At 35.4% G+C, this 23,065-nt stretch overlaps 1 protein-coding gene across 1 annotated transcript in view; it reads left to right on the top strand.

The window, feature by feature from the left end:
* MYO16 (myosin XVI) overlaps positions 1–23,065 on the top strand; it is a gene marked incomplete at both ends in the record, with an annotated part of 287,015 nt that overhangs the window by 135,507 nt on the left and 128,443 nt on the right. The window contains 3 exon segments of the mRNA XM_082277664.1: positions 1,501–1,606; positions 3,507–3,624; positions 9,703–9,850. Of these exon segments, the coding sequence (XP_082133790.1) occupies positions 1,501–1,606; positions 3,507–3,624; positions 9,703–9,850 (372 nt within the window).

Raw genomic sequence — 23,065 nt, 5'->3', positions numbered from 1 at the left:
AGAGCAGGGACTTCACCTGACTGCCACAATTTATCAAAAATTATGGATAGTGGCTTAACAACTTCATCTGCCAGCTCCCTCAGGACCCACAGCTGAATTTCATCAGATACATCAACATGTTGGCAGATTGTAAACCATTGCAGTCTTGGACCATAAACCTCCTACTGATGCCAGCAGGAGTTTGAAGTCCAGTGTCAGCCTCCACCTTGATATAGAAACATGGAAAACATAGACAAAAGCAGTTTGAAACATCCCATATAGTAATGACAAGATCTGTCATGTCACGTAAGACTAAAGTTTGCCAGGCAAACAATAGGATATTCACCAAGCTGCATGTATGTCCCATGAGAGTTGAATGAGATTAAATGGTGCATTGCTATTCAAGTATGGAGCTCTTTTTTGTCCTTCCCTCTTTTGTTTCTTCCTTTTTAATTGATTTCTCCTTTGAAGTGATATTTGAATAGATAAAGGAATAGCGAGACAGCTACTGTATTTTGCTGCCTTCTCATTTTCAGAAACTAAAATATGCAGATAACAGATTGACCAGCCATCACATCCATTGTACTTGTGAAAAATCTAAGTGGCTGTTGTATAAACAGCTTTTTAAATTTGATCAAGTGAATAAATGAAGGAGGAGCATCTAATTACATTTTATTTGGTTCAGTTGTCTGTAAAGAAAACATCATCTCATAATTCAAGTAAGAAATTCTTACCTAATTTTTTAATCAGACTTCACTAACTTAATCCTTTCCATCTCTTTTTTCCTTTTCCTTCCTGCTTCATGTTTAAAATGCACCTGCTGATTTTTCTTCCTTCCTCCATCCCACCAGTTTTCTATTGTTTCTTTCCACCTTTGTCATTCTATTTCCTTTTGCCTTATTTACTTTGGTCACTTTGCCTGTCAGAGATTCTCATTCTTTCGGATATTTATTCCACATCACAAACAAGAAATCACAATGATCCAGAGAGAATCACTAAAGTCAGAGTGTATTTCAGAAACTGAGCAGGTTATAAAATCAGTAAGCTTTTCCTTCTCCTTACTGTTCCGTTTTTATTTTCTTTCCCTTCTTCCTATTGTATTCTTCACTTTCCATTTCTTCTGATTCCCCATCATTACCACAGCAGTAATTTTCCCATCTGCAAAGAGAACCAGGCAGCATAAGTGAGCTCCTTTGCCGGACAAAAGATAAAGGAAAACATAAAATCTGTGCTATAAATACCTTCAAAAAAGCTTGAAAGCATTGGATTTGATTGGCTTGACTAGTAGTACAAGACAATGTCTCTTGACAGCTCTGACAGCCCTCATGAACATAGACAGTCAGTCTATCTCCTGTGTTCTGTTCTTAATTTGTCATCCATAAACCTTCTGTTATTTGAGATGAAAGTTTGATGGAGGTACCTTAAATCCATTCAAACAAAGCTAGCAGAGAATATAAATAACATTTCAATTGTGAAACTAACAATGATTCCTCCCTCTCTTCCTTGCCTGTCATGTTGCAGTGGAGAAAGTGGTTCTGGGAAGACTGAAGCCTGCAAACAGATAGTGAAACACCTCACTTGCAGAGCCAGCTGCAGCAGAAATACCTTTGATACGAAGATAAAACATGTAAGTATCATTCTGATCACTGAGTGGAATGAAGCAAAACCTTGGCCTCTTGGATAGGCAGAGATATTTGAACTGTACAGAAAAAGGCGTCTGCTCTGTAGAAATTCATAAATGCTTTGTTTTCACCTTTGAAGTCAAAGGAAGTTTTTCTCCCTGAATGGGAATGGGATTAAGCTCACATTGATGTGATAAGAGAAATCTCAAAAGTGGAGGCAGTTTTGTTTCTCTTTTTTGGTGACTTTGAAAATCCGTGGTGCAGTGAATAGGAGACATTTCTGTGATAAGGAACTGTTTCTTAAGCATTAATTGCTTTCAGTAAATGAATAAATTTGCCTGTATGGTGTGGTGATGCTTTTGTGGACGGTATAAGTGTTGAGACATCTGAAGTAATAGTATGCAAGACAGCAACTGTAAACTTGCAGGAAAACTGCAAGGATTGAACAAAGTTATATGGCTCAATATTTGTCTACTAAATATATTTAAGAAACAGGTAAGAGTTCTGAATATTTGTTCAGTCATATTTAATTTTCAAAATATATATTTCCATATATCCATATTTAATTCCCTATAAAGGTTCATACTGACATTTTAAATTATGCTAAATCCTGGATTGCCAATTCAAATTCTTTTAAAAAATTACCTTTCCTGATGAAACTTCTCATCCCAGATCTCAGGTCAGAGACAGCTATCAATGGATCTTAATCAATGGAGGTGGAAGAGAATTATCACAAATTTTGGTTATAGAAAGATCCTTTACAACTAGCTTAGATGGGATATCTGACTTTAGATACTAAAGGCAAATGTATCAGATCTCACCCATAGTGAATAGAGAAGAGATTCTAATTTATTTGCCTTTTAAGGTGCCTTAATGAACAGAATAGTCTGGACTCATTCCTGTCGCAGTTATGCATAGCACCATTAAATTAATAAAGCTGCACAGGTGCTGAATTAGTCTAAAGAGCAAGTACATCCTAAACAACACTACTGGGGTGGAATTGGAACCTAAACTAGGCTGACAAGTTTTCTGCTGCCACCTACTGCACAGATGGCTGGTTTAATTAGTAATTGTGAAGGGTTTGATTTTTAGAGCTTCTCTCTTTGTGGTTTGAATCACATGTTATCTGTGCCACTCCACAGACTTCTTCTCCCCCCCCCCCGTCCTCCCCCCCCCCAGCTAGGTCATCCAGTTTCATGAAACGGTGATGTCAGAACAACAGTGTACATGGACCACATTGAAATCAACTTCTAAGGATGCACAGAAGAAAGTTCTGAAGGGAACCTGTCAGAGTACAAGGGGTGTGAGCAGCTAACTATGCACAAAAAAAGCTAAATACAATGGCTGTGACCATGAAAGCATAACATGGATATGCATTTGTGAGACATGCCATAAAAATGTCTGAATCTATTTTTTTCCTTGGTTTTTCGCTAGTATAATCCTCAAGTAATTCTATTTGAAATCAATAATTTATGCCATTTCTGACATTATATAAAACTTGTAAATTCCTTTGTTGGGCTATTAGTATTGACTGACATCATAAGATGTCTTCAAAGATTCTAATATTTTTACTAAGTGTGCCAGTTCCAGCAATATGACTCCAGTCACTCATATCCAAACTACTGGTAAGGACGCAGCTCACATGTGAATCACGGTCTTCCCCTTTCACTTACAACTTCCACTATTCTGACATTGCTTTTTTGAATTTTTTTTTTTTTTTTGAGCTGTCTTACTTTAATTCCTATTTTGGAAAAAAAAACTGCCAAGGATTTTTTTAAATACCAAGAAGAAAAATGGTCTTCTTTTTTTCCCCCATTTATTAATCCCGAGCAAACCTCACTGATGTTTCTTGAAATATCTTCCTATTTATTTCCTCTCTTATTGCTTCTTTACTAATTTTTGCAGGTAAACTGTATCTTGGAGGCCTTTGGACATGCTAAAACACCCTTGAATGATTTTTCCAGCTGTTTTATAAAGTATTTTGAACTACAGTTTTGTGAGAGAAAAAAAACATTAATTGCAGGTAAGTATCATTTAATTTGTTTATTTTAATATCATGCACAGAATGTTAGATCAGAGATCCCAGTGTGCCCTACACAGAATTGGACAGCAAGGGCTGTCCATGTTTGTGAAAGAGGCACGGGGGATTAGGCAGTGTCAGAGGAACAGGTTTCATGGCGTGTGAACTGATCACTTGTCAGGCGTGAGCAGTGTCTTGTTCTGAGCAACCACAAGGTGGCAGGGAAGGACAAGAAACAAGTGGACACCACAGACTCCTCATATTTTCCAGGAAATTATGTTTCGCTTTATTTCACAGATCAACAAACTGAGAGAGCTGTGTAGTGCAACGCTGTGAAGGAAGAGTTAAAAAGGGATTGAGTTGTGCACTTTTACCTAATATTGTGTTGGGTATTTTAAGTATCCCTTAAATTACTGCGTGATAATATAATCTGTTTAGTGAAAAACAAATGAACAAGTTTATTCTGTAATACTGAAATCGGAGGTAATTTATTACAGCTTAGAACTTCTTTTGAAACAACTAGGAATCATATTGATGTTTATTCTTGTTAGAGGCAAGATAGTGTGAAATTTGTTTTCAGAGTAAATGTGAGTCTCTAATCCCTTGTAAGCAATCATTAGTGCGACATAAAAAGAAATACAAGAAAATGGAGCAATCTTTCAGTTTGATTCTGAAAACTCTGCTCTTCAAAAGCAGTCAGAGAGAGCTTTAATTTCCGGTCCACACAGGTCATCATAAAGTTACTCAGTGTCAAAGCAAGGTATGTCTGCAGAAATAACTGCACATAGAGAGTTTTCGACTTGCACTGCTCTTCCTTGATGGAGAAGCTGTATGGCAAGACACACTTTTGTTCCAAATAAATTAGGTTCCATTAGATAAACATTTCCAAATCTATTCCCTTTTTTATATAATTTTAAATGTGTTTATGCTTTCTGAAGGATTTCCTAAAAAAATTATTTGGGAATATTTCATAGTGGGAATTACATTTTCTTACAGTTCACTATACTCTAGAAAATATGATAGTTTCTTCAGGGAAAATGTCACTGCATGGGAAATTACTATCACTTTTTTCTGGTTTGTTTTATAACGAATGTAGGATAATTGTAAAGGAAATTCAAAACTAAAAATTTGTGATTTTGTTTTTCATTTATAAGCTCTTGTGGGAGGAAAGCAAAATTATATATACATTAGCATGGACTGAAGAGCATCTCAGTTGAGTTTGTAAAAATAAAGATCAATCCCCAAAGACAACATTTTATAAATCCTTTGTATTGCACATCTTTAATTTGAGTATATTGTGTTTGCAGGGCGTGGGTTTATGAACAGCTTTACCCAGAACTTCCAGTTTAATTCATATCCATTGCCTGTGACAGAATCAATTAAGTAGGTTCTTGTGTCAGTTTTCTGGTACACTAATTCTGTGTTTTTATCATTCTCAAGCCACAGGCATTAAATGAGAAAATGTAGGGGTAGTCAGGTCCATTAACTTGTTTACCCTGCTATTCCCCAATTATTTAGGAATTGTATCAATTATTCTTACCAAACCTAAGGTAGCCAAAAGTTACATAATTTACTGTCAAGAGAGACAAGCCTTACTTCAGCAGTAGAAGTGTGTTCTATATTTCTGAAATTTGCAATTATTCCTGCTGTTTGATTTGTGTAGTAGAAGTTGCCTTTTCTCGGCCACTGCTAAACATCACTTCTGAGTGAAATTGTCCCAGATTTAGACCCCCATAAATGAGAAAAGAATCAGGCATATTGTGTTTGGCAAGTTTAAATTCCACCCAGGGATTCTCTGTATTTTTGCAAGATCATTTGCAGCAGTATTTACTGTCCTGCACTGTTTAAACATTAATTAAAAATTTAAATATGCAGAGCACCTGATTTTGCTGAGCCGTGATTTTATAACTCATTGATATTAACAGGGCTAAATCTGTCTGATTTGTAAACAAAAATCCAAGTGACACTAGACTGCCTCCATCAAAGGGTGTAGGTGGTTTAAACTCCTCCAAAGACAGATCTTACTGGTGGAGATCCAGAACAATTTGCGGAGGGACGGACGTGCAAAGTACGTGTGTACCCTTTTATGATGGAGGGCAAGCTCAAGACGGCACTCCCTGCGTTTTCAGTGGACACCGATGAAGTTTGTGACAGCTTCTTGTTCATGCTGAAGTTCTTTTAGACCCTGGAAATGCTCTGACTTTTGTCACATAAGGATTATTCTTCTAGCAGAAAGTAAATTATACCTAAATAACAGAAATGTTCCCCATAATTTTCAATATTAGGTTTGATTCCTTCTTTAGCATAAACTGTATCTTTGCCACGATGTCTTGAAAACGAGGATGGAGCCTTTTAGTGTGGTTCTACTCAAAGCCAGTACAGATATCTGAAGAGGTTTTATGTAGTAAAAGGTTTTATATTAGAACAAACACTTAGAATAAACTACAGACCAGCCATTTCATTAAGTTTCTAAAATAAATTCAGAATTCAAAGATTGATCTTCTGGCAAAATAATTAATATCATTCCTAGAGAATGATGAATTCCTACAGCATAGTAGCAAAAGGCTGATTTTTTTTTTTTTTTTCTTCCCAGAATGGTCCTTCAGGTAAGTTGATATCATTTCTAAGATGAAAATTAATGCCTCTATAAATTTCCTCAGATTACTTAAAAAGAAGCTTAGGAAGAGAAAACAAAATCTCAAAATTTTCTGACTTGCTTTTCAGGCATTGGTTTTCTCAGTCTTCACTTTTTGAAAGACTGATTTTTTTTTTTTTTTTTTTTTTTTTTTAAGTTGCATTGAAGTGGACTGACAAATGTTATTGTCTTTAACAATAGCTGTGTTTAGGACAGCATGATTTTTGAGAAGGAGCAATGTAGTTTCTAAGAATGCACAGCTGAAAGACAGATTTCACTGGCCCCACTTTTAATACAGAATCTGCTTGCTGACTGTGGAGCTGTTGAGTAGATCAAGTGAGCAGTTAAAGGAAGTACAAATCTGTTTGTGCCTGTAAGCACAATTACCACTGCACAAAAATGACAGACTTCACTTAGGAACTCTATTATTTTCTCCCTTTAATTTCACACATAGATTAACAAACCTACTTCACTTTGTAGAAAAGCGTACTACCATGATAATTTTCTTTATGACTCCTTTAGCACCATTAAGATGTGCTGTGTATGATTCTTGCTGTTTGGAAGCTTGGCTTTTCTTAACAGTTCTTCCAACTGCAGGAGATGCTAGTTGAGATGAAATGTATTTAGCCTTATTAAAGTGCAGGTGACTTGAAGTACCTGGAAAGGGCTGAATTAATTTGTGTCATCTGAATAAGTGATGTTGCCCAGCATTAAAGTTAAATGATAGATGACCTTTGCTAACATTTTTCCTGCTTTTATTAATCAATGAATGTTAAAAACACCTGAAGTGGTGGTTATGACAGCCTTATTGAAGAATATTGCACACAAAATGTGATTAAAGATTTGAAGTGGACTCTTTTCAAATTAATTGATGGTCAGATTAGTTTTATTGAGAAATAAGTTACAAGCACAATAAAAGATGGAAATCATCCTTCAGGGTCATCTCTTCCGTTTTACCCTGTAGGAATGACAGCCGGGTAATGATTGATTCTGATGAAAGTGTGTGTCTGGGCCAGTCTGCCTGATTGCATTGCTCCAATTTATAATGTGTTGCAAAGGTACTGGAGCCAGAAACATACATGATTTCCCAAGTGTGCCTTTTCACTTCCAGTACAGGTTTTGGTTTTTTAGTTTTTTCTGTAGAGTAGCAGCAGAGGATTAGATGGATGATACACAATTTCTCATAATATAGATTCCATAATAGAGTTCACTACTACCTTTTGTGGGATGATTAAACGGGCCAGATCATGTCTCCTTGGTTCAGCAAGTCAGACATACAACTCTCTCTGTCAGTCCTACTGTCTCTTTTCCAGAATCCCAGGCATGATTTTGGTCGCCAGCACCAAAATCAGGCCACGTCTGTGGTGTTAAGTAAAGAAAGCATAGAGGATGTCCCTGGCTAATGTACCGCTGACCTTCTGTACTCCTTAACTGAGATGTGTCCAGGATGGTTTGGCCTGTGCAGAGTAGTTCTTTGAGAGACCCTGCATAGTTATATTTAGTTCAAGAACATAATTTAGCTGCTGAGACCTCTCTCAAAACAATATGTTCAAGTTTCACCCATTTCATTTCCCTCCAGTCTACACTGTCTTTCAGCCGTATTCTCATCTCAAAGGTTTTGTTCCCTCATACATACTGTTTCAAGTAACCTCAGGTTTGCTGTGTTTATTTCAACAGTATTATAGACAGGAATTTAAAGAACTTCAAAAGATGGGAAGATAGGTGGAATTTAAATTAAAATGACCAGACAGATACAGATGATATAGCAATAACCAACCTAGCAGTGAGTGAGCTATTGTGGACATTAGAAACTGTATGGTGACAGGAGCATGACATGCTGCCTGCTGGCCTAGTCATTAGGCTAATGCAACTACCGTGCCTCTGATACACACTCTCACTCACCAAATTGTTTCACTTTGCATTGGTCAACACCTGTGAGCCCAAAACTGGTTCTGAAAACAACGCCTTAATCCCAGACATCTTAAAAAACTAAAAAAAGAGAAAAATTCTAAAAAGACATGAGTGATATGCATTTAGAAAATATACTTGCTGTGCTGCAGGATGCACGCACCAATGTTTACAGTCACTATATGTTCAAGATCTACTTCCAGTTCATAAAGAAAGGAGTCCTGGATGAGTTGGTTGAAAGCCAGGCTATGGGAAGCTATAGTTTAATATTCTCATCTGCTTACAGGGTTTCAAAAATATAGCTCCTCCATTGTTGAGAAGTACACCTCATGCTCTAAACTCAACAGTCCTTTCCAGGGTGAGGATCCTTGCAAAGGCTCTGTGAAAGCTCTGCCATTAAAAAGCCTAAACCTGCAGCAAAATGGACTGTGTCCATGTGGTGGAGGTGCTGAGTTGTGTGTGAAGAGACATGCTTCTGGTCTTTGCACCACAGCTACTATTTAAGTAATGGTGAGATAAAGTATGCAAGCAGTTGGGTAAGTGGGAACTGGGATCAGGTTCCTACTGACCAGAAAGGCCCTGACCTCTAGCTACAGTTGGACATTCCCTTGTTCTCTTAGTCTCTTGCATCTGGAAACATGGGGTGTTCTACTCCCAGGGGAGAGCTGAAGAGTAGCTGCCCAAAATGGTGAATATCCCCCTGTCTCTTCATGGATATCTCCAAAATGCCTGTTATCTTGTGAAGAGGCGCATGGATCTGAGGGCTCAGTATTTCCTTTGCTTCTGTGCTTTGCATCTTTCAGAATCTTAGTGGGCCGGAGGTTATGTATGATCCTGTAAGCTGCATTTCTGTAGGCAAATCTCACTCATATTCAACCTCCTTCACCTCCTTCCCAGACTGCTGATTCACATGGCTTCTCATTTATCCAGGTCATCATAGCCCTTCTGAGATGCCCATGTTTCCCCAGGCTCAGGTTAGTGAGATTGTTGATAACCAGTTCTGCAGAGGATTTGTCTCTTTGTAGCCATCTAGAAGCTAGGTGGTTAATCTAAACTGTTAATTTCCATGTTCTTGATTACCAGCAGAGAAAGAAGAAATGCTTCCAAGTGTGTTTCTTTCAAGAGGTCTTGAATCTGTCTTCCATCTTTCTGTTAAGGAGGCTAGAATAGATGCCAGTGCTCAGATGGCTACACTTTGGTGAGATGACTAACAGCTTGTCACAGAAATTCTTGCCAAATACAGCAACTGGTACAAATCAACATCAGTATCTTTAAAACTAAGTAGTTTTAATGGTAATGTAAAACAGTAAGTAAGGTAATATGTTTGTTCCACCAATTTTAATGGAATTAGGTTTTATACGTGATTAATATAGAAAACCATGAGTATGAATGGTAATACAATATTTTATATGCTCCCCTCAGATAATTTTATAAGAAATATTGTTTATTCTTAACTGTTGCAATGTTGAATGGTTTAAGATATTTAAGTTCAGAACAATCAGTATAATGATGAATTTATGTGTTTGTTTCTTAATCAGCTAGGATTTATACATACATGTTGGAGAAGTCTCGTGTCATTATCCAGCCTCTCAACCAGAGTAATTTTCATGTTTTTTACTTCATGATGGATGGGTTGTCTGCTGAAGAAAAATACACCCTGCACCTCAGTAATTTGTCTGCACACAGGTAGGAAAGCTACTTTATATTTAGTATTAATAGTTTTCTTATTATAATGCCTCTCTGCTGTTGAGGTCCTTCTTCCAAGAGTTAAAATTTTTCTCCTAACTTTTCAATGAGCTCTGACATTTTTTATTATGGAACACCTGCTCATGAGGATTTAGTTCTAAAGTAGTACATGTGTACTCTCTTAACAAGATCATTTATATTCATTAGTATTGTTGCCTTACAGGAGAAAAATAATAGAAATTCAGTAGTTGTCTTTCTGTCTTCTGTGGCCTAGAGTAGATCTCTTGTTTATGTTTTTTTTTTTCCTGCTGAAAAGTTTATTTCTTAAAGTAAAAACTGTTTTATTTATTTGTAATTTTCTTATGTATTTTGATGAAATATCACTAAATGTAACTCACATCTCCATTTTCATTTTGATATTTACTTTGCAAAAAATTAGTAAGAAAAGCAGAAACAAAAGTTTTGACTGCTTTGAACCCAAGGACGGGATTCAACAGCAGCACCTAAAATTATGTCTTTCTGTGTGACACCACATGAGCTGATTGTCTTGGCTCCCATTTGCAATCAAAGGAGATTGAGTCCCTACTCAGCTGCATATAGACTTACACAGAGATGTGTTCTTTGGGTGAACTGAACCACATTTGTGGCTTCATAAACTGTGCTGATCACATCACCTTTAATGGTAAGAGTTTAAATGTAAAGAGGTGGATATAGACACCCAAATGGAGTGTATTAAGTCTAAGGCTTAATATACTCCAAATGTTTACTATAGGAGGAGCTTTTGGGATTTTTTCAGGAAATTTTGGGAGTATCTCAGAATTTATTAATTCAGATTATTTTAGAATTAAAAATACTCCTAAAATCGATAATTTGCCTTTTATTTTTTTCTTTCCTAAGAAGTGTAACTGAAATGAGAGAAGCCTATTTAGTATTAATGATCTTCTCTTAAACTGACTTCCTTTAAAATGAGTATAGTGAGTAACTGTAAAATGACCAAGAGTAATTAAAATTATGTAAGAAGAATGTTTCAGGTTTTCACATCTAAGCCTTTTTCCCATGGATTATTTTTTCTCAACTTTTTCATCTCCCACCTTGTCTAGTCACTTGAATAAAACAGCAGTTCTAGATTTAGGACCTGTAAATAGGTCAATAAACATCAATTTTTGCAGAGAAAAGATTCCTTTCTTATGATGTTTTTCTTAGACAGAAGTCTTCAGACTACCTTTGTTTGGTAAGGTTTTAAGCTGTTACCATTTCTTATACAGAGTAGCATACCGCACTATCTCTGAAGAAACCTCAGGCTAAGTTCTTCTGCTAAAAATTATTCACTTCAAAGCAGGGAGAAGAAGAATTAAATTCTGTATTTTAAATCCTTTGAGGACTTGGAAGACCAAAGTATTTTAAGTTCCTGATGATTACTTTATTCCTCTTCTAGCATAAGTTGTTTGGAAACTCAGTTTGTTCAGAAAATGAAACAGTTTGAAGTTGCTTTGCAAGAAGCTCAGACAGGAAAGAACTCACCATAAACCTGAATAATTAGATTCACATGAATAAAGCTTTATCTAATAAGATATCTGATCATCATCCAAAAAGAACAAAATAGTATTTCTAAATAGATGTCTGAACATTGCAGTACCAAATCTTCAGAGGTAATTTGTAGCTGAAAATTTGCATAAAACTGCTTTTATCAATAAAGCTTTGCTTTGCCTGTGTAGATTGTATCTTGCATTATTGGGAGTGTTTGGGCCAAATTTTTCTTACCTTAAACTCCTGAGTGCAGTACTTCAGTGAGATAGATCTTTCTCAGCTGATAAAGTGAAATGAAGGATGAATTTCTACTGCATCAGACTCACTCATGAATAAGGAAGGCAGAATCTGGCCTCTTTTATAAGTTCATTATTTCTGGCTCAGTCAAATTTCGATGAGATCATATCATTCTGGTAACACCCATAAGTGAATTTTTCATGTTTTCTTTAGGCAAGTGTGATCTTGACTCTAATGGTAAAATTAACTGGATAACAGACCTTTTGAAACCTTTGGCAGGTTGTTTCAGCCCAGCTGTTTTTTTAATAATTTTTCTGTTCCTCTTTGCATTGTTTTATATTGCACTTTTATGAAGAAGATTTAGCAATCTTAGTAAATAATGGCTATTAAGATCATAAACTATCCCTATTTTAATATTGTTTTCTTAAGCCATTTCAAGATAAGAAATGAGACATAGCATTGTTTATTTTATTCTTATTTTAGATAAAAGTACCTCAAAGATTTAAAGTAATTTTGTCAATATGATGCTGTAAAAGATGAGATGTAGTTCATGTTTTATGTAATATATAATCCCGGACTGAGAGTTAATGTAAATTGCTTAGAGGCGAAATCCCTCCCTTTTGGAATCACTAAGAATTTCTGTGGGGCTGGGGTTTTTCCCCATTGTTTAGGGGAAGTTGTCTGGTTGTAAATCTCTGCTGTTTGGTGCTGTCCTGAGAGGGAGCTTGCACTCAGAAACTTAAAATGTGTGTTCTTGCAAGCATTATAATTGCTAAGGCATCACGTGAAGACAAATAGCTGGGCATTTTTTATTGAGCCTATGCACAACTAGGATGTTAGAGTAGCAAGCATTTAATCTACATAGGAAAGGATCTGAGTGAATACATCTTCCATTGAATCTGCATGTGGATCATGGTGGATAAAGGCAGAAGTAATTGCTGAAAGGTAAGATCAATTTTCAAGATTGAGCAAGGGAAGCCTGTCAGAAATGAAGAGTGAGTCTTGAAAGGGCAAGTAGAAGCTTTTTGATTTGCAACTAATCCCATGCATTTATTACATTCAGAAACTGATTTTTATCAGCAGGTCATTGATTGAAAAATTCCAAAATTTCTGTTAATTTACTGTGTTTCAAAGAAGTCTAGGACTTCTTTATCTTGATAATTATTGTAACACAGAGACATAAGCAATTTGAAGTTATATTCTCAATTTGCTCTTGATTTGCTCTGGATTGTTTTTTTTTTCCTGGGTGCAGATACAGTCCATGGTTGTAATCAGTAATTTGGGGTCTGTGAAGTTTAACCTCACAATAAAAGCATGTACTGGCTTTTCTAGCTCATTAAGTTTAGCCTCACAGTTACACTAGGTGCAAACTTACTGATGAATATTGCAACCAAGGTGAAACAGAGAGCAGTAAGAGAAGTGACAGTGGTGATAGATTGGTTTAGCTCAGTTCACAGAGGTGATTACACAGGATCATTTTAATGCCTTTGCTTCACAATTTGCCTGATGTTGGTTGGTATCGGTATATGATGACTAGAGGAAAATCCAAGCAAGTGTTAGACTTAAATTACAAAATAAATTGCATTTAAATGTTGTGAATGAAACTGTTAGATCTGTAAAGTTGCATCAGATGTTCTCATCCTGCTGGAATGATAATTTCTGTATGAAGTGCCAAGTTACATCACTTTATTAAACTGCCATTAGACTTTGTGTGATGAAACTCAGCATAAGTTAGCTGTACCAAAATTCTGAGTCTCACCACAGTAAAGCCTAGTGTTGAGGCTCCCTGAACTTCACTGCTGAGGATCAGTTTAGTTTTAAAATCCTGCTGTCAGAATAAAGCTCTAGGCTATCAGGAAAGTGGAGTTAATTTTATTTCATTTTGGAAGGAGTGTAAAGATCCTACTCAGAGGTTCCTCTGCTGTATTCCACTTTGCCATTATGGGATTTGTCAGCACAGGAGGAGAGAGAAGCTGTGGCAGGAGATGTTAGGATCACCATCCCTGAAGCTGAATGTTCTTGAAGGTCAAGTCCTCCTTCTTCCAAAGAGACCTTCTTCCAAAGGTCTCTTAAATTTAAAACAAGCATTCAAGTCCTGGTTGAACAAGTTGTTTGGGGTTTTTTGTTTATTTTGGGGTTTTTTTGTACAGGTTTTCCTGCCCTAACTTGATTACATGCAGCACATTCCTTTTCTCCAAAAATCTTGAATTTTAAGTACATTCACACTTCAAAAACAATGCAGTAATACAAGTAGCTCAAGTTGTGTATACTATCATGCCTAGAAAGCAAAGAATATAAAGACTTTCGAAACACACTTGACAATCTTTCTAAATAATGTGGTAGTATGAAGATACAGTTTCAAACACAAGGGAGATTTCAAAAACAAGGCAGTTAGGTCTAAGTTATTTTTGCTGGGATTTGTTTCAGTACAATAAGTGAATATGAAGAGGTGAAACCCTAAGTAAAAATAAAACAGTTTGTGGTGTTTGTTGGTTTTTTTTAAACTGCGTGGTAACAAAAAAATGTAAAAATTATTCACTTCCATCAGTTTACATCTTCCTGATACAATTTGCTTATATTTCAGCTGTGTAGAGAAAAGCTTTAACTGTGAACATTTGTTTCTTGACTATCTTCTTGCAATGCTACCATGAAATTCTGATTTGCAATGAGTAGTACTATTTTAAGGGCAAAATCTGTACATTCTGAATGTAATGAGGCAATTCCATTTACTTAGATTCCAGCAAGGTCTGACAGCTAAACTAAACCAGGCTGGTTATCAGGAAAGTAATGGAGAGAGATCTAAAGCAGATTATTTGTCTGAGATTCTGGAGCAGATTTAAACTTTTTTGAGTGAGTTTGATATCTGTGTAATCTGGAATATTTTCAATATCAAAAGAATTGTCTAAATTTTGCCTGTTACCTTTTGCGCTTTTCTTGTTTGTTTACTTTTGTGGCTTACCATGTATTCTTTTCCTATTTACAGTGTATTTACTGATGTCTGAACTTTTAAACTGATTTCTTTTTTGAGATTGAACCATCTTTCCTGTGTGTAGGTGATATGCATATTGCAGCAAAATGTGCTTTCACACTGTTCTCTTTAATATGTTTTTCCCTGCCCTCTTATAACTTCAGCCTCCAGTTCCCATTTATCCCAATACTCTTACCTTCTTCAGTTTTCCTTTGTTTTCCTCATTCATGCAGGTTTTCTGAGAAAATAGTGCTCATGAGTTTCTTCAACTTGTTTTTTTCTTTATATGAGCAGGAATTGAACCAAAATGAACGTTTATATTTTTGTGGGTTTTTTCCTTAGGCTCTTCTTCTCTTATTATTTATTTGGAGCTCAGGCTCCATTAATCGCTTGGACCATGACCTTTAAGTGTCACTGTTGATCTTTGCACTTCAAAGGAAGCATTGAGAGACAATTCCAGTAAATGACTGATGCGTGTGATTTGTTATGCTGGATAGTAAAAATCATGACTAATTCAGTTTTATTGAGGATGGACACCAGAAACTATATTATATGTTGTATTAAGATACAACGTTGTGTTTCAAAGTTATATTGAGTAGAACTAATTTTATCTAATTCTAATGTAAGATTTCAAAATACATATTTTCAGATATATCTGAGATTAAAAAATAGAACAGAGTGTAGGTTTGGGGATTTTTTTATTATTATTCAATATTGATTCATAAAAAAGAATATTCAAAAATATTGATTTTTTACTCTATGTTCTAACTCATCTCATTTTTCTTATTTGTGTGCTTCACTTCTCTTCAGCTAGCTTTTAGGTTTAGTCTCATGTTTTAGGCTTAAGCTGCCATATTTTAGTGAAAATTAGATGGAACCCTAAGGATCCTATTAGTGTACAGTAGCTAAGAAATTTTTCAGTGTTTTTTAATAGGGGAAATATGATGACTGGACCATGTAGACTAAACCTTCCTCCTTAAGATCATCACTGAGTATGTTAATGTTCAGGAAATAGCTGACAATAATGTCAGTTTTAAAGTTAATGTATAGTGTCTTTATGAAAATTAACTGCATTTCCCCTGTCTTAAACCCCCTTTCTGTGAGACATTTTTGGATGGTTGTGTCCTACAAGATACATTACTAGGAGGTTGGCATTGCAATTACAGAATATGTAACCAGGATCATATCTTAGGTTTTCAAAACAAAACTGAAATGTTCATTTCTATCATCTGCTTTACTTTGCAAATTAAGTGGTTATTTTTCTATTTGCAGATATCTATACCTCATGCATAAGGTATACCTCTATGTTATTCATTTTATTTCACAATATTTGTTTTGAGTATCTGTGCAGTTGTTTTGGGTGGTTCATCCTGAATTCAGGTTTAGTTACATACACACCTACACACTTGCATTCTAATTACATGTCAAGGTATCCAAAGCATTTTTCTACTTGAAAGCAGAAGCAACTTAGCTTTGGATTTTAATGATTAATTTATTTATTCCAGTTTTGACATTAGCAGCTTTTGATATTACTGCTTTATTCCCAAAGGATACTTTAAAAAATTATACCTCCAGTGATGTTTAACACTCATTAACTTGAAATTCAGGAAGAATTTTTATTTAGTAAGGTAGAGGTAGTAAAATAGGTCTGAGACAGCTCAGGGTCTTTGTCTGAGGTCCCAAGTGTAATTGTTATTTGTCTGGCTTTCAGAATAAATGCTGTAGAAATTCTGCTTTGTTCAAGAGTGCAAATATGAAACTCATATTCCTCTGGGTATTTTCTTTCATTTGATGTTAACAATCCTCTCTTCATTGTATTATTCTTCATACATATTGATTGACTAGTGGCAGAGGATGTTCAGTCCTCCATTGGCAGACTCTGAGAGGCAAAGAAATAATTCATTTTGATTACCTCTCTTTTCAACAACTGTTTCTCTCTCCGTCATAATTCTAACAAGTTGAGCCTGTAAAACTATGTTTAAATGAACACATGATGTTTTCTCAGGAATGAATTTAACATTTATAGTGGTACAGAAGAGCCAAGACACTGTTCCTTGTACTTCTGTGTTGTCCTAAAGGAACTCAGATATCTGATAATATTTGGTAATTTACATTCTCTTGGTGTCAGTTTGGGATAGAAAAAATTGCATCAGACCATATAAAAGTACTCTGGCTTTTGCCTTTTTATTGCTTTAGTCAGTTTACTTTTGCATCTTTAGTTTTATTCCACAAACTTGCATTTACTTCATTTGACTGACATTGATATAATTTGATATTTCTCTGGTTGAGGGAAGGCTTTGTCTTTTTTGGTGTAAACGTGATATAGAAACAGGTGCAGGAAATAAGAGAAGTCTATGGCATGAAAGATGAAGAATAGGAGGCAAGAAAAAACTGAAATCTGTTTAATTGAAAAGAAAGAAACAAACCTGGTAATTAAGAGCACTGGGATCTTTACAGTCTACTGAAGACATCTGTCTTCATTTTAGCAGAAAACTATACATACAATAGAACACTGTTTAGAATAAATTACTTTAAATGGGGAAAACAAGTGCAAAAGTAAACTTAACCAGATGATTCTCCAATTTTTTGTGAATTCTGTTGATGAGTATCTTACACTTAAAGTTTCTGGGCCAATTTCAACCTTTTGTTAGAAAAAAGAAATCTCCAGAAAACTGTAAAAATTATATATATATATATATATACATATATATATATATACATATTTATATACATATATTCAGGTTAAATTTGATCCTCTGTTGAAGAATTTAAGTGCTGACTGTTTAATAAGCCCACCAGTATTTCACGTCAGACAGAAAATGGATGTAGCTCCAAGGGGTGAAATTGCCGTAGAAACCCTGGCTTAACAGTAGATGTGATTACTCACATAAATGGTAGAAAAGTTAATTTGGCTTTTACTTAAAGTACAAAATATCTCTCTGCACTTTACTAGGTTGCTAATCATCTCGTATGTGGCGGGAGATTCAGTGGTTTCAGCTCCTTATACCATTTAGTTATTACGTCGCATAAATCTATCATGATAACACAGTTCTGCAATTTATGTTTCAAAAGTCACTCTTAGAATCATCCTGATACAATTACTGTAGATGAATTTCCACTCAGGAATGGGTTGTTTCAGAAATTGATATTGACATACAGACCCCCAGTCGCTGAACCCAGCTCATGTCAGTGTTAGGTTGAGTGGAGGTGATACCGCTCACCGTTGTTCGAACTTGCTCTCTTCACTCAGCTCCCTGTGCTGCCATGTATTTTTCATTGCACTGGTAGACAGCTCTCTCTAGGAAAGTCAGGCAAGGTGAACCCAAAGTGTAGCATAGTTTTCTTCCTCTAGTTCTTTCATTAATCTTAACTCAGAATTACCACTACTCTGAGGTTAAACCTGGCTGTGTGAGATTAGTGCCATTTACAATTTCCTTTGATTCCTGGATTTGCACAGTATTTTCTGTAGTTAGTAACTGAAACTGAGTTCGGTCTAAAGCCTACAAGTAACAAATTAAAATTTTCTGAATATGCTAGTTGAGTGCTAATGACCAGAGGATATCAGGAACTTAGTTTTATACAGCTCCTAAGAATGGCAATTCTATTAGTCTGGCTTCTGGCATCTATTTTATGCAATGTAATATGGGACAGAATGGTGTGTGAATATCTTTCAATGAATTACCCGTCACGCAGATGATCTTTGGAACTTTTTTATTCTGTGTATTGGTCTTGTCTATATTCAGTTAGTTTATGACACATCTCTTGGAATCATGGCACAAAGTATATATATATATATATATATGTATAAATGCACACCTGTATTAGCCCATTGAACCAGGGAAAGCTGTATTTTTACCAGACCTGAGCAAACAGAACTCTGAATCAGACAATGAGACACTCTGGAGAGAGCTGAATAGGTCCAGAGTGTTTCAAGGTTCTGGATTTTGGACTAAATGATCTTAAATATCTTTTCCAGCCTAGTGATTCTATGATTCTCTGATTTTGATCTGTAACCTGTCTGTGATAATAAGTCTTATGCTTGTCTGATTGTAAGTTTAATCGTTTCTCGAATAGTAGGAAAATGGGTGAGAAAAATTGTTAGAAAAGATGCAGTTTGCACACAGAGTTATACAAATCAAGAAAGAATTCTGAAATAAAAAACTTACTACAAATTTTCTGCTGACTGAAATGATAGAAGGAGGCACAATGTATAAATACCATTTGACAAACAAACTGTATTTGTAATCATAATTGCAGAGAAGTGTTATGTATGGCTTCTGATAGAAATCAGTTTACCAAGCTGGCATTCATTGCAGCTTAGTATTAAACTTACACAATAATTGCAGTGTTTACTTTGATGCTGGTACGCTGACTCCAGTCTCGTGATCTGTTTTCAACCAAGAAAAGGATTTATGAAGACTAAGAAAAGTGCTAAATACTTGTAAAAATAAGTCTGTGGCCTTTCACTGTAAACATTATTAATGAAAATAATAATTAAAATAGGGAAATATATTATTTAATGGAATAGGTTGTTGAAAAACAATTGGAGACTGTTCTATGTTATTAAAATTTTCCGCATTGAATAAAGGACAGGGAAAGTCTATATGACCTTTCTTTGATATAAATATTGCCACTGTGATCTAGTGGGTGGCATCCCTGCCCATATCAGGGGAGTTGAAACAAGATGGTTTTTAAGGTCCCTTCCAACCCAAGCCTGTCAATAATGATGATGATTCTATGTGTCTTTCCATCAAAATCATTGATAATTTGATTTTATTTTTATATCACTTTTCTGTCTCAAATAGAGATGGCTTAACACTGGTACTGCTAGAGACTGTACATTTTTATCCTAATATTTCCAAGTATTTCTTTGTGTTTGCTTCTGTATAACTCATGTCTTTGGTTTTAGAGAAATCAGATTCATTATTGGAGATGCATCTGTACTTCTCGTAGCTGCAGTCCTTCCCCCATTTTCATCATGGTCTCTGGGATTCCTTTCCCAGTATATTTTCAGCTCTGTTATGTATATTTGCCACATTTCAGACCTAATCCCCTGTTTAAACAGGACTCCTAAGTCAGATAGCAAATAAGAGGAATGGAGGCAGCATCTATTAAAATATGTCCTATAATGAACTGAACTTCAGTGAGTATGTTGTGGAATTAGGTTGGCCCCTAAGACAAAACTGGAACAAATGGGAACATCTCAAATTCTTTGGTTATGTAGTTTATTCCGAAGCCTGTTTTTTAAATATGCAATTACAATCTTCTTGAATCTATTCTCATTCCTGCTTCCCATATATATTAGGGGGAAAAGGACTACTTTAAAACATAATTTATTCTATGAGCATCTTTCTTGTCTGCTTGTTTTTATTACCTTTAAAAATGCATTTGTTTTCATTTTGTTAGGAAGCAATGTATTTGAATAAAACCTAACTTTGCAGATCCCTATGTGTGAATACAGTGTGGATTTTAGCTTTAAGACCCAGTAGGGAGTCTCTTTGTCCTGTTTTGACACACAAACCATGAAAGTATTTAAATCTTCAGATGTCTTTTAGGGACAGCATTTTATACACTGTAAGGTCAGTGTTCCTTCAGCACCCAAGTAACCTGCTTAGATGCAGCCCTTCAATCGAGATCTTGGTGTGCAACCTCTGAGGTTTACTTCAGGTTTGCTAAGCATCCGAGTACTTGGTGCTTTGTGCCTTATCAGAGGCAAAGGAAGACACTGCAGGGTATTTAGTGTCAGAAGTATTTCACTTGTGACCTTTAATGGAACTTGATTTTATTGGGAGGGCTGAAGAGATGTGAGAGAAACAGGCGCATACATCCATCCTGTTCACATTTTGGACTGTCCTGGAAAGCGTTTGGGACAGAAATGGGTCCTGAGGTGGGGGGGACAAAACTGGTCTTGCTGAGCATGGGAGAGCAGATGGGGATTCTCCATTACTGAACTCTGTGTGCAGCATCATGTAGCTTGGTGGCTGTGTGAAAAGCAGAACCCTTTTCTTACATTAAAGGAGTGGCAACTATTGATTGTGGATTGTTGATTGCTAAATAGATAACATATATAAATCCATATGAATTTGCTCCATTTACAGTTGCAAGGAGAATATTCTTGCTTTGTAGAAAAAAGTAAGTTACAATAAAGTTTGGTACTGGACCAAATCACATTCGTGTATTGTATGAGACTTTCTTAGCCCATGAAAGGTGAACAATTGTTATTGATGAATGAATTAATTATATTAATACTTCTAAAAAAAAAAGTCATTCTTAAGTAAATAATATATATATATTTCCCAGTATTTCAAAAGTCCCTAGAGTGCCTAGTGGCTTGGGGGGCCTTATCTTTTATTTTTGACCAAGTTAAAAGTGCTTTAAATGGACCTTACTGTTCAGAATTATTTATTTAATATACACACCTGAATACACATGGTCATACCTGCTTATACAGGAAGAAGAGGGCTTCTTATAAATCAGCTGTTCTGAAACTGATTCATGAAGTAAAATCAGTGTCTATATGAAATAATTTTAAAGCATATTATCAGTATTTTAACTGGATACTGGTGAAAGTTATAAGCAGGTTCCCAAAGTGCTTTTTATAGTTTAGATCAGATACTGTGGCTCTTAACACAGTAGGCTTTATTTGATGAATCAGCATTTTAAAAGTGGCAAGTGGAGAAATGCCTTTGAGGCTCATAAACTTCATGACATCTGCCTGGCAACTAATGCCAAAGTAAGTCTGAACACAGAAATATAAAGTTGCTTTTAGTTCTAGAAGCAAAGTTCAAACAATTTTTGAAGCCTTTCAGGAAATGGATTGGACCAGTTTGCACTCGCATGCAGACTGGCTTATTGTTTTTACATCTTCAGCAATGCTCAGTATTTGCTACTTTTTCATCACCATCAGCATTATGCTGCTTATTTCATGTATATTAAGCTTCAAAATTATGCTTTTAGAGTGATAGTTCACAGAATTATGATCTCATGATTCTGTCCTGTAAAAATATCTGACTCATGAGTCAGAAAAACAGTTCAAGGTATCCTGTCTGTATTAATTCTTGTATTACCATCAGAGGTGTGAAAATTTCTATTTTGAGTCACTCCTGTTGCACATTCATTTTTTTCTTTAATGGAATAATTCTAAATTTATGTTTTTATGTAATTTTAGGAACAGAATGCCTGAGTCTCTGATTTCAACCTATTCCACAGGATTATCAATATAATTAGGAAAAAAACCATACCAGGTTGTAGCCCACCAACATTTGGCATTTTGAGGATAAAGACCAAAATATATTTCTCTGTTTTCCTTTTCATTATATCCACTATTTGTAAAATTTATGTACTTCATACTACACATAGTCTTTCTTACAGAATTATTTGAAATTTCGTTTTATAAAATACCAAGGCAAAACTACTTACTGGATAACACACAGGCTAATACAAGCTTTCTGTGCTAAAACCAGTTTACAAAACACATACATAACTTGTTATTTTGTTAGTTTAGAAAACTAAAAATAAGAGCTGTGTTCTGGCTGTCATCAAATCTGTCTGCAGTGTTTTGTTAATTAATATTATGCTGATACCTCTTGACATTAACAAAGCTATTCATATTTTTTTAAATAGTGCTTTTGGTACTTTATTGCACAAGTTACGAGCAGAAGTATGTGCACTCAAATGATTAGCAGTAACTCCAGCTCAGTGCTATAGTGTAACAAGGTTCAAAGGATATTAAATGTGTTCAGATTCGAATAGGTTTAAAAACTGGAGACACAGGAAAAAAAGGCAGTAATACATGCCCTTTTTCCCTGAGAGAAAAAAGCCAGAAACTATTCATTATCATGTTCTGTAAATGTTGTTTAGTTCATTGATGTCAACTGTTTTGCTTTGTCTTTATCTCATTCCTGTTTACATATCAAACAGTGCTAAGTGCAAAGCAGCTTTTCCTCACTAAGCAGAATACATTGTCCTCCCATATTCACATGAGATATTTAAAGAAATGAAAATGTTTGTTGAAATTTCTTATTCTGTGAGTTTGCAAATGTGGTAGAGATTAGTGGAATTTATTTTTGAAAGGTAATGGCTTGTTTTTTTTATACTCAGTGCCCTTCATTCCAGCAGTTTTGAAAGCATGCTTTTAAAACATATGTAAAACTATGAAGTCATTAATTTTCAGTCTCGCCAAACAAACCTAAATTGCATCTTGGGATTTAGTAAGTAGTCACAGGAATAGCTAAACTTATACAAAAAATTGATATATTTCAGAAAAAGACTTCACAAATATTTAATGTGAGGGCAGTAAACTGACCAAATTGTAAGAAAACTTTTTTTAAAATGCTTACATTTTGTCTGTAACCAACCCATATCTGAGATATTATCATTTCTACTTGAAGTTAAAGTAAAAATTAACTCATCTGGTAATGTTGAATTTTTAGTGATGACCATTGTGCTTAATCAGGGCTACTACCCTGAACTGGCTGGGAAGG

The sequence above is a fragment of the Coloeus monedula genome (assembly GCF_965178545.1).
Source record: "Coloeus monedula genome assembly, chromosome: 3".
NCBI lineage: Eukaryota > Metazoa > Chordata > Aves > Passeriformes > Corvidae > Coloeus > Coloeus monedula.
Note: the sequence above shows the minus strand (reverse complement) of the source record. Positions and strands in the feature narration are given on the sequence as shown.